Genomic DNA, 16,863 nt, shown 5'->3' with positions numbered 1-16,863 from the left:
CTTAAGAACTCTAAGTAAGCTAAAGTTAACTAAATTACCTGAAAAGTCAAATGTAACACTTCAGGGAGCCTTTTGACAGTGCTCTATTCATTTTCATAGTAAATTAGTTGTTTGAAATATTCAGATACACTCTGCCAATTAGTCTCTTAAAGCACATTTTATCTGCTACATTATATAGCATATAAATGAAAATCCAGATTTATAAACAAATTAGCAGAGCTGTGAATTCAGCTGAAAAATAGATACCAATGTCTTCTTGATCACAAATTTGCTAAAAAGCTTAAATAAGAAAACATATGTAAAAGTGTTTTGCAAAACTATGAAATGTTATATAAACAAAATAAAGCTGCATCTAGTAAGGAATATGCACACTATCCAACTACTGAACTCAACAAACAATAGATTGGTCCCACCAGATCCCCTTGGAGAAATGGGTGATTCTAGGTCTGGGACACAGAAAGCACAAAGTTTGGGCCGGACACCTTGTCCCAGAATGCAAGGAATCACTCAAAGAAAATGAGGTCATGCCAAAAGGACACATGAGCGTTTTTACACAGGTTCTCTCACAGCCACATCTGCAAACTTAAGCAACAAAAAGTACAATGATACTCACTGACTGTAAACACTGAATGAATAAAAATCCCTGTGTCCATGACATTTTAAAAAGAGAAACAAGCCAGGCACGGTGGCTCATGCCTGTAATCCCAGCACTTTGGGAGGCTGAGTTGGGCAGATCACCTGAGGTCAGGAGTTCCAGACTAGCCTGGCCAACATGGTGAAACCCCATCTCTACTAAAAATACAAAAATTAGCTGAGCATGGTGGCGGGAGCCTGTAATCCCAGCTACTCAGAAGGCTGAGGCAGGAGAATCACTTGAACTCGGGAGGTGGAGGTTGCAGTGAGCCAAGATCACGCCATTGCACTCCAGCCTGGGCAACGAGAGTGAGACTCCATCTCAAAAAAAAAAAAAAAAAAAAAGACAAACAAAAGAAGAAAAAAGAGGGGAAAACTCAAGTGCCCGCACTGGAGGTGACTATTAAACTCCTTACTCTGGAAAACCGTAATTAAAAGGGATGAAACATCAACCGCCATCTTTAGGAACTTTAATTCATCTCCTGAAAAATGTCAGCTAATAAATTAGAAAACGAATGAGAAAATCACCATTCTGTAACCTCAAGTCACTTAACTGTTTAGGCAAGGATCACTAACTGATGGTAAAAGGCAAAAGATGGAGACAGGTATACTTGCTTCTGTGAAACTATTTGCCCCAGAAATTACTTTCTAACTGGGGGATGGGGAGGGTGCAGCTTTAATATTAAAAAAAAATGTATTTAGTATCACTTTAACCAAGTGGAAACTGGCATCACTAGCATGAGACATTCTGATAATGTGTTTCCTGATGTGTTACAATAACAAGTACATAGCATAAGCTATTACACATATGATATAATTATGGCAAAAAGAGTTTAACCTAAATCTCAGCAAGACTTTAGTCCTAACTTCTAGCTTACAGGAAAAAGGCATAAAACAAGATAAATGACACCATAATGAATTAATCAGACAAACTCATAAACCTAGATTCATTATTCATTCTTCAAGACAACTGGCTTGTCTCTTTAAAAAGCTAGTCTTTACAAGAAAAAAAGAAAGGAAAGGGATTGGTCTAGAATACAAGAGAACAAGACAGAATCAAATGTAATGGGTGAGCCTTAATTGAATTCTGGTTCTCAAAGTTATTTTTAAAAATCTTTTAATTGTATGGTATATGAATGTCATACCTCAATAAAGCTGATTTTTTTTTAAAAAGAGAATCTTTGGGGCACATGTGGTTAATACTTTCAAATAATCAACCTAAACAAACAAAAACTAGATGGAGAGAAAGGCAGATAGCTATTAAAACAAACACAGTAAGTGTTAACAACTTTTAAAACTAAGTAGAAATACAGAAATATAGGTGTTTATACCACTATTCTTTGTAATTTTCTTCCTGTGTGAAAATTTTCATAAAAGAGCTGGGAGTTCACGCCTATAATCCTAGCACTTTGGAAAGCTGAGGCAGAAGAATCACTTGAACCCAGGAATTCAAGATCAGCCTAGGCAACATGACGAGGCCCCCATCCCTAGAAAAAAAATTTTACAATCAGCCGGGCCTAATGGTGCCTGTGGCTCTAGCTACTCGGGAGGCTGAGGAGGGAGGATCGTTTGAGTCCAGGAGGTTGAGGCTGCAGTGAGCTGTGATGATCACACCACTATACTCCAGCCTGAGTGACACAGCAAGACCCTGTCTTTAATTAAAAACAAACAAACAAACAAACAAAGGGGGAGCATGGGGGAAGATTCTAAAATCTGTATTAAACACACAATCATCAAATACATGATGCATTTGATTTCTAGTAAATTTTAATTCCTTGACAAATCAAGAGAAAGTAAATTCTAACTTTATAAAGGATTTTCTAAGTTTTATGAGTTTCATAACTTGAAAATGTCTTACTATGGTTAACATTTTATCTTACATAACAGTTTTGAGAAATCAGATTTTAAAATGTGTCAGTCTTCATTATGCTCTACATGGGGCATGTGAGACCTAGGAAAAAGCAGAATGCAAGCTGCTTCCTTCACCATTCTCTTCCTAGTCTTGCTGGTACTGTGGCTCATCAGCCAGCCACAGTTCTTCCGGCTCATCTGGGTGAGAGAAGGAAGAAAAGTTTCCTATTGGAAATGGAATTAGGTAAAAACATCTGCCATAGCATCTGGCACAAAGCACACACTAGTAAGTGCCCTCTCAGTCCTTCTACTTGCTATCCTTAGTTGCTGATACCAAGTCATTGTGCATCATATAATCCCCAACTTGGGACACGTATGATCTTCTCATGATGTTCTGCACATTATTCACAAAGATGAGGACATTCAAATAGTATGACAGCACCCCCATAAAAAACAAACATCCTAGTAAGTAAATTCTTGTAAGTAATATAGTTAGTTCAACCATAACTTGAAATGAGGAACAAGAGAAAGTGGACACATTTCTAGTTCCTTCAAATCTAGTTTTAGATTTTCTAAGAATTATGCATTATTAGAACCATCACACCTAAAGTGACTGAGAATGTCCAAATCTAAACATAATTTTAATCCAATTACTGGAAGATTTTTGGATTATTCAATAATTCAGACAAAAAGTAGTAATAGTTCCCCTTCAAATTGGTTTCCAACTTTAGAATTCATCTTTGACTACAATTTTTAAAGAAAAAATAAGCACTAAGTATAAGGAACTCGTTTTAATGGCATGCAATGCAAAACAAAAATTATTGCAAACCTTTATATAGCACTTACTATGCACTAAGCATCATTCTAAGCACTTGATGTATATTAATTCAACTGACTCTCACAACATCCCTATGAGGTAGGGACTGTTATTACTACTATACATAACAGGCATTTTGAACTCAGGCAGTCTGGTTCTAGAATCTGTAGCTTTAGTACTATGTGTTATATATCCCCACAAATGGTCTCAACTGCCTACTACTCAAAATGCTAATTTTTACCAAGACACAATAAAATATTATTCTGATTTTTAAAAATGCATTATAGGTGCTAACACATAAGACTGATATCTTAATATAATGCATTTTAAAAAGTCAGATGCATAAGACTCATCTGTGCAGGATAATTTTTTTTTAAAGCCTCAACCTCACTAAAGAAAAGTGAATACAGGCAGCCACTTCAGCCACTTCAAATAGCACATTTCTTCATATAGGGGCAAAAAGATGCATGGCACCATTAATTTTAATTTAACAGTAACTAAAGATTTCTACAGCTGTTCTGTAATAATCAGTTCTTATTCTTCACTAATATCTGTATTTTCCATAAGTCAAAATGCTGCATGTGCCATATTGCCAAATCTAAGTTCATTTTGATTAAAATTGTTCAAATCAGAAACCACCCTACATTAAAACTAAATAGCATATTTTAAAAGACATAAATACAATGAGAAACTGGCTTAAAACCGTTCCCATCAAGAGTAATATGTACAATCCTGCTCATTCTCATTTCAAACATGGAGTCTCACTTTTGCCTAAACTCTACTTAGGCATTTTCGGTAAACAAACATTAAGCTGAATTATTTACAAAATTAGGATTCCACACATTCCTATTAGAGCTATTAGAGCAGCTTTATGTGAGAGTAAAACACCGTTGTCCTGCAATACAGGGGCAATCTAAGGACAGCCTCTTTCTCTACCCGCTCGCCTGCCTTCCACACCCCAACTTGATTTAAAAGCTAAATCCTGGCTGGGCACGGTGGCTCAAGCCTGTAATCCCAGCATTTTGGGAGGCAGAGGTGGGAGGATCACTTGAGGCCAGGAGTTCGAGACCAGCCTGGCCAACATGGTAAAACCCCATCTCTACTAAAAATGCGAAAAAAAAAAAAACAAAAAAGGCCAGGCGTGGTGGCATGCGCCTGTAATCTCAGCTACTCAGGAGGCTGAGGCATGAGAATTGCTTGAACATGGGAGGCAGAGGTTGCAGTACGCCAAGATCACGACACTGCACTCCGGCCTGGGTGACAGAGTGAGATCCTGCCTCAATAAAACCAAAAGTAAATCCTGAAAATTGCCGGAGGCCCACGAAGGGACCTGAGTGAGTAATTCCTCCTTTCCTAGGCTTCTGTCTTTGGAAGCAAGAATTCAGCAGATCTAAGAAACAGAAGAAATGCACATTTTCAAAGGTACATAGCAATTTGGAGTCTGGGTCTAAGTTGCAAGATACCTAAGAGGCCAGTTATTTCTAAAGCATTCTCACCACTAACTATTCACCTATGAAGAAATTACGAGGTTGCCATTTATGATAAATAAATGAGAAATAGAGGAGTACCCTACCTTATCTCTATGGTTGACATTTAAAGTGCTCATATCACAAAAATCAGAAAAAAATAAGTAAGTACCTGGACTTTTCCGGTAACTCTTTTTCCTAGGGACTTCTATTGAAAACTATTGTCCAGCAATCACTAAGGAAATCACTTTCTTTTTTTGTTGTTGCTGTTGAGACAGAGTCTTGCTCTGTTACCAGGCTGGAGTGCAGTAGCGCAATCTTGGCTCACTGCCACCTCTGCCTTCTGGGTTCAAGTGATTCTCCTGCCTCAGCCTCCCAAGTAGCTGGGATTACAGACCCCCACCACCACACCCAGCTAATTTTTGTATTTTATTTTATTTATTTATTTATTTATTTATTTATTTATTTATTTATTTATTTTTGAGACGGAGTCTGGCTCTGTCGCCCAGGCTAGAGTGCAGTGGCCTGATCTCAGCTCACTGCAAGCTCCGCCTCTCAGGTTCACGCCATTCTCCTGCCTCAGCCTCCCGACTAGCTGGGACTACAGGCGCCCGCCACCTCGCCTGGCTAGTTTTTTGTATTTTTTAGTAGAGACAGGGTTTCACCGTGTTAGCCAGGATGGTCCTGATCTCCTCACCTCGTGATCCGCCCGTCTCGGCCTCCCAAAGTGCTGAGATTACAGATATAAGCCACCGCACCCGGCCAGTAAATCACTTTCTAACAGAAACCAACTAGCATTTTCCCTTACTATAAAATTATAATTTCAATTTCATTATCAAAAAAAAAAAAAAAAAAACCTGAAATTGATATATTGGCACTTTCAAGTAAATGAAAACCTTGTAGAAAGTCTATAATTCAAGAGTACAAGTACCATATAGCCAATGCTTTCCTAACAGTGGCCAATATATTCTCCTTAGAGACTCATAGATTTAACATTACGTATGCTTCTGTCCAGTCTTTAGAGTAACAGAATTAAATTCCAAGAAATCTGATTGAATTTCAGTTGGCTTTTCAAGAAAACGGCAAAAGGAATAATTATGACTTTGAAAGCTAAGGAAAAAAATTAATGCCTCTACATTAATAAAATCTTGATTAACATACTGAGAAATAAATCACTCTAGATAGGAACATGTTTTGAATAGAGGAACAGAAGTATTAATCCTTTAAGAGTTAAAGCTTAAATTTTTTATAAAACTTTTCTAAAAAATATGTTTTTGTTGCTTCCTTAAACAGTGTTCTAAATACAATGTAATATTTTAAAAAATCACTCAAAGTCACCAGGCATGGTGGCTCATGCCTGCAATCCCAGCACTTTGGGAGGCCTAGGTGGGTGGATCGCTTGAACCCAGGAGTTCGAGACCAGGCTGGGCAGCATAGCAAGATCCCATCTCTTTAAAAATAATAAAATAAAATAAAATAAAAATCACTCAGGGTCAACATCAAGATATTGGTCAATATGCCTTGCCAAGTGCTGATATATAACTGGCATGATGCTTCCTGTATTTGATCCAAGAGAGGAATTACAGCTTCTGGATTAGGTCATTCCTTCCAGATAACTGAAAATTAGTTCTTTAAATCTAGAAGATATTACATTTATCCATGTGAAAAACTCTCTAAAATAGACTATTCATCTTCCCTGACTCAGTAAACAAGCTAATCGCTCTTAAAGATTCAGGAACCCTACTAAGACATACAGGACTCATCAGCTCCTGCCCCAGGTGGCCTCACCATACTCTGCTATTTTGGTTGCCTCCTTGTTTCTAGCCATGCTATTTCCTGCACTAACCAAACGCTTCTCCCGCACTGTTGCTGTTAGCCTGATCTTTACTGTCATCCTTCTCATTTCTGAATATAACCTGGAGCAGCCACTGCCTCCAAAAATCTTTACCTCTCAGACATGTTCCATATTTTATATTCTCTATTTTAGTGAAAGTTGTCACCCTTTCTGAGTCTCTCAAGTTGTAAACCTCTGAGTTAATTAATAACTCTTCCCTCTCCCATATCCCTCTACATGTGTTAATCGCACATCAAGTCAATCTATACCTTAAAATTGCTTCCCAATCTGATTCCTCTTTTCCCTTCACCCCAACTCACTTTACCCCTCACAATCTTAGTTCATGTTCTCTCTTCTTGCTTTGATTATGGCAATTGTCTTCCACTAATTGGTCTTCTGACTTTTCTATCCTTCAGCCCTTTCTTTTCCTTAAAAATAATGAAATCTTCACTATCTGAGCAACAGATTAAATCATTCCCCAAACCTCAGCACTGCACAATATTACCCTTGTAACAAACCTACCTCTACATGTACCTCCTTAGTCTAAAATAAAAGCTGAAATCAAAAGAGAAAGACAGAAAAATCAGATCTGACCAGATCACTTACCTTATGGCATTAGCCTCCAATGTGTAAAGAATAAAGTCCAGATTCCTCAAGAGAAGATAGAAGACTTCAAATCTGATGCCAACCTACTTCCTCAGAATCTCTTTTTCTAACTCCCCACTCATTAGCAAACATCCTACATTCCAACTTCCATGGAAGAAAACAGGAAAGAAAACTATAAGGAATCTGAAAAACTAGAGAACCGGCAGGCTTTTTCCCCCTTACCATGTTTACTTCATGCCATTTTAAAAATCAAAGCTAAGTTTCTTATATTCTTCTAAAGTACATTCCTCCTGAGAATCACATTTCCTATGAATATCCCCACATCACAATTTTTCCAACTTTACGATTTTCTAATTTCATGAGCAATATATGTACCACCCAGAACAGCTACTAAAACTATTTGGCAAAGGATTTCTCTTCTTGTTTCTAAATGAAATATGTGGTGATCTGATTCATTCCATACAACCAAATCTCTACTGAATTTAACATTCAACAATTTACCCCAAAGTTCTATTTATTGGCTAAGAATCATTCTTTTTTATGTCTTCTCACATCCACTAACAGTATCTTTTTCCATAGCCCTATCTCACAAAAATACAAATAAAATAAAATTAGTGACTACCAATTAGACAGCACAAATGTTTTAAGAATGGGGATACAGAAGATCTTAAAAGGTTCCAAAAAGAAAAGAATCAGAAAGCAGAACAGCACTGAACCTCTCAATGGCAAAAAAAACAAAGAAAAGAAAAAGTAGAAGGAAGGAAAGAAGGAAGGAAGGAAGGAAGGAAGGAAGAAGGAAGGAAGGAAGGAAGGAAGGAAGGGGGAAGGGAAAGAAAGGAGATAGAAAGAAAAAATTTCTCTCAAACTTCTGAGAGAAAATTACTTTCCAACATGGACATCTATGTTCTACTAGTTTCTTGTGGCTGCCATAACACATTACTACAAACTAGGTAGCTGAAAACAAGAGCAATTTACTCTCTCACAGTTCTGGAGGCCAGATGCCCATATCTGGCAAAGCCTCACTCCCTCTTGGGGCTTCAGGGGAGAACCCATCCTTTTCTGTCTCCTCCAGCTTCTGGTGTTTCTTGGCATTCTTTGACATGCAGTCACATCACTCCCACCTATGCCTCCATGGTCACACTGCCTGCTCCGCTTCTGTCTGTCAAATCTCTCCTATGTGTCTAAGAACACTTGTCACTGGTCTTAGGGCCTACCCGAATAATTCAGGATTACGTCTTCATCTCAAGATCATTAACTTAATTGCATCCGCAAAAACCCTTTCTTCGAATATTGGAAGCCATTTATCAGGCCAATATATCAATAAAAAATAAGGACACCTATACTCTCTCCCAGAATGCTGGTAACTGTGCCATCACTAAAATGCAGGAGAAAGCCAAGAGAAAAGAAGACATTTAGTTCAAAAAAACAGAGGATACTGCATAGGAGAGAGGCAAATGGAATTCCCAAGAAGGGGATAAAGCAATGTTGCAAAATGACAGTGCACAGTAGGTAAAGAACAACCAGTTTAGATAGCAGCAGCAGGATGACCACAAGAAATATACTACTGAGAAGGGTTTAACACTTCTGTTGAAGAGTGTGGAGGGATTTTGGCAAATACAAAACTAAGAAAAACAAAGGCAAGTGATAACTCCAGGAAAATAAAAATTGTAACAAAGCTGAAGAAAGTAAGTATTATTATTGTATAGTATTTTGCTCAGCAGTGAACAATATTCACATTGAATACTAGTATTCAATCTAGTATAAGAAATTTTAATATACTATGTTGGAAGGACAGAATATGGAGAGGTGTGAGAAAAACCAACTTCATCCTCCATAAAAGATAGTATCTAGTATTGATCAAGAAATAGTGTAAATATTATTTAAGATATGGAGGTAAATATCGGAAGAAAGAACTAAGAGTTGCCTAGGTGTAGAGAACAATGGAAAAGGGCAGTGGTTATTTTATTTAATCATAAATTCACTTTTCACACTGTGCTCCTATTTCTTTGATAATAAAACTCTAATGCAGAACAGATTCTAAGAAAAATGACTTGTTCGGCCAGGCACGGTGGCTCATGCCTGTAATCCCAGCACTTTGGGAGGACAAGGCAGGTGGATCACCTGAGGTCAGGAGTTCGTGACTAGCCTGGTCAACATGGTGAAACCCTGTCTCTACTAAAAATACAAAAATTAGCTGGGCATGGTGATGCACACCTGTAATCCCAGGTACTCAGGCGGCTGAGACAAGAGAACCGCTTGAACCCAGGAGGCGGAGGTTGCAGTGAGCTGAAATCACTCCACTGCACTCCTGCCTGGGCGACAGACAGAGACTTTGTCTCAAAAGAAAAAAAAAAAGAAAGAAAGAAAAAGAAAAATGACTTGTTTGGGCCCTATCACAGTTAAAAAAACATTTGCCACAATGTCTGTTTCTTATACCTTGAAGAAACATGAAAGTTCTATAAAAATTATTTTTTTAAAAAGTGTTCTTTAAAATAAATTCCCAAGTCATGTGTACATTAGGAGAAAACAAAACCAAACACCAAAACCACTCCTAAAGTATGGTTAACTATAATGGGCTCAACCCATATAACCTATGTTATATTATTACAATTCTATCCATATTTAATATAAAACTCCTGCCTCTTTTGGTTATTGAACATAAGACTTTAACATCAAAACTGAGTAACACATTTAACTGGGAAAAAGAATTGAAATCATTAAAATGAAGGTGTTTCCAAACTGGTATCCTGATAGCTGACTGTGAATCTAGTTTATATGGGGGTGACCTCTAATTTTAGAGACTTCACAATATTAGGAATACTGAATTTAAAAATCTGTGCTCTAAATATCATTACAGCCTAGGGAAGGGACAACAGTAAGATTTCTTTTGTTCCATTCTATGATGAGAGAAGGAACATCTATGAGGAAAGAGTACAATAGCTACGGTGCTAGGACAAAGTTAAATATAAGAAAAAAATGGCAAATATTGTTTTCTACTTACTTAATATCTTCCTTTATTTAGTTCGTTCATCAATGATTCAATTCTAAATAGCACTTGGCACACCAAATCTACGCTCACTTTTGCCACCCTGCCTTTCCTTGAACTACATTTAAAGTTCACCTATTTCATATGATGATCTATGCTCTAAATAACTAGTACACAGTTACTCTGCAATTCCCCACACACAAGGGTAGCCACTTAATGTACATTGTGTTAGAACTGGTGTAACTAATGTTAACGTGTACTCAACATACTAATTTAGAATTTGCCTACTATCAAGTTAATCTTGCTTACTTATTTACTTGAAGTCATTTGTCCATTGTCCATCTTAATTGTTAGATTTTAAAGGACACAAGAATAACACCTGGTAGAAACAGGTCCTTAGTAAATATGGTTTTTTGTTTGTTTGTTTGTTTGTTTGTTTGAGATGGAGTCTCGCTCTGTCGCCCAGGCTGGAGTGCAGTGGCACGATCTTGGCTCACTGCACCCTCTGCCTCCCAGGTTTAAGCAATTCTCCTGCCTCAGCCTCCTGAGTAGCTGGGATTACAGGTGGGCGCCACCATGCCCGGCTAATTTTTGTATTTTTAGTAGAGACGGGGTGTCACCACGTTGGCCAGGCTGGTCTCGAACTCCTGACTTCATGATCCGCCGGCCTAGGCCTCCCAAAGTGCTGAGATTACACGCATGAGCCACTGCATCCAGCCAATAAATATGTTTTATATCAACAACTGATTCAATCTCAAATAGTATGGTACTTTCATAGTTATTCAGATGCAAACTCAAGCAAAATTTTTTAAAAAGGAATCTGTTTTTCCATAAATATGCAATCAAAATGAAAATACATATTTTTAAAAGAAAAAGATATGTCAGGGTATTGGTGGCATGGGGCAGGGTGTTCTAGAAACAAATTACTTTTAGAGTAAAACCACTTTGGCTTAAGTCTCAAGCAATTTTTGACCTTGTCCCAGAGTTACAAATACTGTGATCACTGAAGTAGAAAAAAACAAAGTCAAGGGCAAGTGTAAATGCTAAGAAAAAAATACAATGCCAGTGGAAAGAATCTGTTGTACATTTTCATAACTCATGAAAGAAATAATCCCAAAGCAAAAGTATGCGCTTCTATAAAATGTTATTTTGAAACCAATAGGAAAAAGAAAAAAAATAAGTCTCTTCATCTTTCCACTAGTTCTTTACCATCCAATGCTGCTGAATCTTTCTAACTCTTACGGTAAAATGTTACTAGTGCGAATACAGCCTATTAAGGCTTTTGAACTAAAAAGTATAAATCCCCAAACACAGTGTTCATGTATTTACAAGTACTTCTGATAAACACTTTAAAATAGCAGCACTAGTGAGAACTATTATTATATAAATATACAATTTGAGCCCTTTGATTTTTAAGAGACAAGTAGATTCAAAAACTTTTGTCGAAAGTGGGTAAAATATCAACTTAATCAAGAAACTTTAAAAAATGTTCCAACCCTAGGCTAGCATAAAATTCCTAACTGCTCTTCTTGCCTGGGTTTCAATTATTTTCCCAAAATACAAACAAAAAATTTATGACAGAAACTCTCATTTCCTGACTGATTAAAAGTACCTTTGGTTTTGGCAACAGAAATCAAGCCATCAAAATACAACTACATATTTTGCTTTTTAAAACGACAACAATAGAAACCCACCCCTTGCAAAATTAAAGCACATTTCAAAACCTTTCACTTTCATTAAAAAGAAACTACTGCCTGGGCATGGTGGCTCATACCTGGAATCCCAGCACTTTGGGAGGCCGAGGCAGGTGGATCACCTGAGATCAGAAGTTCAAGACCAGCCTGGTCAACATGGTGAAACCCCATCGCTACTAAAAACACAAAAATTAGCTGAAGGTGATGGTGCACGCCTGTAATCCCAGCTACTTGGGAGGCTGAGGCAGGAGAACTGCTTGAACCTCGGAGGTGGAGGTTGCAGTGAGCCAACATCGTGCCACTGCACTCCAGCCTGGGCCAGGGAGCAAGACTCAGTCTCCAAAAAAAAAAAAAAAAGAAAGAAAGAAACTACTGAGGTCCACAGGCCAAAAGGGCTGGAGAAGCAAAGTTCTCATGCCAAAGGTCATAGAAAGTATTTATGCTCTTAATCTCTCAACCAAAGATGCCTCAATCCAAGAATGACTTTCTACCATTATTTCCTAAAACTCTGATTCTTCATATTTTATAAGTTACACACCATCACAATTACTTCTATGGGTAAAGTCTGAAATTAAAGCTGTGGCTCACACAGGCTTCTCTTCTTCAAAATGCACAAAATGGCAGGATTTCAGATAAGAGAGAGGCAAGCCCTATCTCTAAAGGCTGTGGGCACGGAGAAATTTTAATAAAATCTGGGGGAACAAAAGAACCCTGTAATTCTATAGACTGCTTTTCCATCTCAAGACTCTAGTTTTAGAGCTGGAAGTCTGATACACTGAATCCTATGTAAAAGTTGTACCTGTTTGGCTTTAGGTTTCTTTTTGCTTGAAGTAGTCTCATTTGTACTTCTATCCATTCCTCTCAAAACACTGATGAAATCTTTCTTGGAAACAGTTGATATCAACTTAGCACGCTTTCTCATAGAACTTCCAGCTTCCTTAACCTTTTCATCAACATTCTTTTGATGTTTCTGAACAGCATTAAATAATTGCACCACACCCCTATAGAATATAAAATGACCAGAACAATGTAGTTAAATAATTACACTAGAATACAAACTCTGAGGATAGGAAAAATGTATTTTTACTGTCTAGTAAAGAGGCAAGCATTTAACAAGTACTCAAAGAGCTGGATAAGTGGTTAAATACATTTGATAAATACATCTGAAAAATCAATATGCATTTCAGTGAATGAATATAAATTTCTAAACAGATAACAAATGTGGATTCGTACATAACTTTGTGCTTCACTCCAGGAAAGATTTTTCTGGATCTCAATTTCATCTGTAAATTGGAAAAATAATACCTGAGTAGCTTAAAAAGTATTTAGCTACATTATCTGTAACTCTTGTGTTATGTATGAAACTATTTTAAAATTCTACTTTAAAAAAGACTTACTTTAAAAACTATGTTCTGCATTTATTTGAGTTTATTCAAAGATAAATTCTGAAAATTAAGACCTGCAACATCCAATACAGGAGCCACAAGCCACATGTGGCTAGTGAGCACTTGAAATATGACTGTTATGAATTGCCATGTGCTGTAAATGAAAACACACAGCAGATTTCAAAGACTCAGTATGAAAAATAGAATCCTTAAATCTCATTAATAACTGCTTCATAGTGACTACATGATGAATATTTTGAATACAGAGTTAAATAAAATATTATTGAAATTAATTTCACCTCTTTCATTTTACATTTCTCATTGTGGCTATAAGAACATTTTAAATTACATATTCAATTACAAATGAATGTAGCTCACATTCATTTCTCCTGGATAGCATTGATTTATACCGTTAAGATCCCTTCCAGCTCTAAAATTCTGCAATCTATGAATTTTCTTGCCCTAGTAAGAGGCAATCTGCCTCTTCCAATAATTATTGGGCCTTGCGCATCCCTGTACATGGTTGCTGGATTTTTCAAGAATGAATGCACCTGACTGCTCTTTATCCAGGCCATTTCTCAGGGTTGTGTTTGTAGGAAGTGACCTTGAGGAATGAGGTAATGTCTCCCCCTAGACAAAGAGCAGGCTTGTTACCAATCAGTATAAAAGTGATAGATTCCCAAGCACAGTGTTCCAGCTCTTACAACACAACATACTGCACGTGCGGGCATCCATCTGGGACACCTGCACTCCCTCTATGGGACAAAGGAAAACAGTGAGAACGTGAAGCTCTGCTACTGCTTTTGCCATCAGTAATAAAGTCTTTTGTCTTTGACCCAAAGTGTCTTGTCTTCTACCAGCATCCAGGAAACTTAAACAGGCTAGCTTATGAGCTTATAAGGAGAGTAAAATTCCAGACCCTTCACAGTAGTGACAGGACCAGGGTGAGGCAAGGGAGGTGTCCAGGACATGAAATTTAGGAGGCACTCACTCTCATGTACTGAGTCTATACTTTTTTAAGCTCTGTGTATGTACTAATCCATTTAATTATCAAAGAAACCCTATAGGCTAGGTATATTATCCTCTATTTACAGATAAACTGAGAGAAAAAGAAATTAAGTAGCATGCCCAGGGACACATTGCTAGTAAGAGCCAGTACTAGGATTTGAACCTAGCAGTCTGGCTCTATCACTGATGCTCTTATTCACCACACCACGCTATCACACTGTGTAACACTGAGATGGATTAGAAAATGACCAAAATAATTTAGGTAACAAGAATTTAAAAGTAATTCTGCTGAATATAACTGCTACATTCTTTAGCAGCAGCCCAAATGTTATCTCCTCTGTAATGCTTTCTCAAACTCTCCCAGACAATCTCCTGTTCTATGTTCCCAACACATAGACACAATTCTATTCTCAAAGAGACTGTAATTCCTACAAATGACCAGGCAAGGACCACCCAGCAGCCACCATATCCTATTTGTCTTTGGACACAGAGGGCATCGAGTAAATGTTTGGCGCCAATGATTAAATAAGCAGAGTAAAAAGATAGCTTGAAATAGCTGTAATGTGTAATGTATTATGCCATAAATATAATGCAAGATAAAAATCATCATCGAGTACCATAAATTTAGACAAGCATCATAAGAGAAATGCAGTAAGAGGTCTGATTACACAGTTCTCGTGACTATAAAAACAAGATGATCTGAAATAGGTTCATACCAAATATACACTTAGCACATTATATTCTTGCCTCATGAGACCTGGAAAATCTTTGGTTGAATTCAGTGTTGAACAGGCAGGCTTAGATATATATCACTTGGCTCTGAGAAAGGCTGAGCTTAAGAATCAAATGAGGTCAAAAATAGAATCACTATCAAAGCTTTAGTCTACTTATTTTTTAAAGGGCAAAAACACTGCCTTACCTCGTTGCAATTCTCTGAAGATTTCTCTCTGTCTCTTTGTCTTGGACAACATCTGGCTTTACTCTGCACATCATTTCCCACTCCAGCCTCTTATCACGCTGCGTTATAAATATTGTTATGTGAAAGAATATTAGATATTTCTGAAAGTGCAGCAAACATTGGTATGATACTCTGTGAAAGGGTGAAGGTAATAAATCATTCTGGCTTAGTTTGTCAGGGACTTTTAAAAAAACACAATTTTAGGGGTTCAGCTTCGAAAGCCTGTGGTTAGCACTCAGCGTGTCATGCGAGAGGCACAAAGTGAGTTTCTGTCAGGCCTTCTGACAGCAGGGGCCTGGAGAGCTGCCAGCATATTCGGCCAGGCAGTACAAGATAGGGTGTGAGGGAGCCACATGCCTGCTCTGCCATCACCAGATCATCAGAAGGAAGCATAAGGAAGATTCCAAACTATCCTCTTTGAAAATTAAAAGTTTATCCTTACTTTCAGAAAATGACTTCCTCGGTCATCAGCATTATTATTAAGAAAATGTATCAGCTTTTAAAAGAACAGCATCGTATCCAGATACTTATATAATGACTATTTTTCTATGCACAAAATCATTTAAATCCATTTCTCCTCTAGTAGCATATCTGACCAATACTCTTGCCATATATGGTTAATCGGTTGTAAGCTATAGCAAACAGCAGAAGGGGAGGTGGGAAATAAGAAAATCCCCTAGGTAACATAATTTAGTTTGAACTCGTCTTTAGATAGTATACTGGTCCCAGGAATCTGATTTGATAACATTGCTTGTTCATGTCTCCTTCTCAGGCCAACATTTAACCAAATATCAAATATAATGATATAATGAATTAATCACCAAGAAGCTGGCAAGCACCAAAACCAGTAATAATGTTTTTATTAAAAATTTTTTATCTTGCCTTTACTCATCTACTTCTCATTTTGTATTAATGAAAGTGTCTAATCACAGTAAAACCAAATTCTTGTGCTCAATATAAAGATTAGCCTGATAGCTTTCTAAAGAAATAGATTCCTCTTCTAACCAGACAGTTCATTTTAATGGTCATGAAATTTACTGTCAGATTATGAGAGGAATTTATTTTTAAAATCTCGCTTTTAAGTTTGAAACAGTCAATTCTTAATTATATTCAGTACTCAAAGGATAATATGTATGCTTAATTCTGATATACTTTTAACTCTGAAATTTATTTTTGTATTTATCATTAGAAATAAGTAACTGATATATTGGAAAACCATAATAGTTAAATTAGGAAATAATAATTACGTATACTCTTCTAAGAAATATACACAAAGAGCATTTGTAGCTGCCAAGTCTTGTTTCTGGTATCAACACATGCGCTTTCACGCATTATGGAAATAGTATCATCTCTAGCACTCAAAGTTTTGGCCTAGAGCAGAGTTACAGACTCATTCCTCTTGGCTTCAAAATGTTCTTACCCTCACTAGAACTCTGGGACCAGAGGAAATTAAAGATTCTGATATTATTGAAGCCTCTTCTAGCATTTGCCAGATAATAAACAAAGACTCAAATTTTCAGTTGAAAAGCTAGCTGTAAGATTTAAAGACAAAACTTATCTTAAATAAAGTACAATAAGAATATTGAATTAATAATAGAATATGCCGTGTTTCTAAGAGCAATACT

At 37.0% G+C, this 16,863-nt stretch overlaps 1 protein-coding gene across 1 annotated transcript in view; it reads right to left on the bottom strand.

The window, feature by feature from the left end:
* Nucleotides 1–16,863, bottom strand: part of RRP15 (ribosomal RNA processing 15 homolog) — a 46,254-nt gene that overhangs the window by 11,002 nt on the left and 18,389 nt on the right. Inside the window, exons 3-4 of the mRNA XM_033197108.1 lie at nt 15,200–15,297; nt 12,687–12,888 (exon numbers count right to left, since the gene is read on the bottom strand). Of these exons, the coding sequence (XP_033052999.1) occupies nt 12,687–12,888; nt 15,200–15,297 (300 nt within the window). The remainder of the gene's footprint in view (nt 1–12,686; nt 12,889–15,199; nt 15,298–16,863) is intronic.

Source organism: Trachypithecus francoisi, unplaced genomic scaffold (genome assembly GCF_009764315.1).
Source record: "Trachypithecus francoisi isolate TF-2019V2 unplaced genomic scaffold, Tfra_2.0 Lachesis_group5, whole genome shotgun sequence".
In the NCBI taxonomy this organism is placed as follows: Eukaryota; Metazoa; Chordata; class Mammalia; order Primates; family Cercopithecidae; genus Trachypithecus; species Trachypithecus francoisi.
The sequence above is the reverse complement of the archived record's forward strand: the minus strand, read 5'-3'. Positions and strand labels throughout refer to the sequence as shown.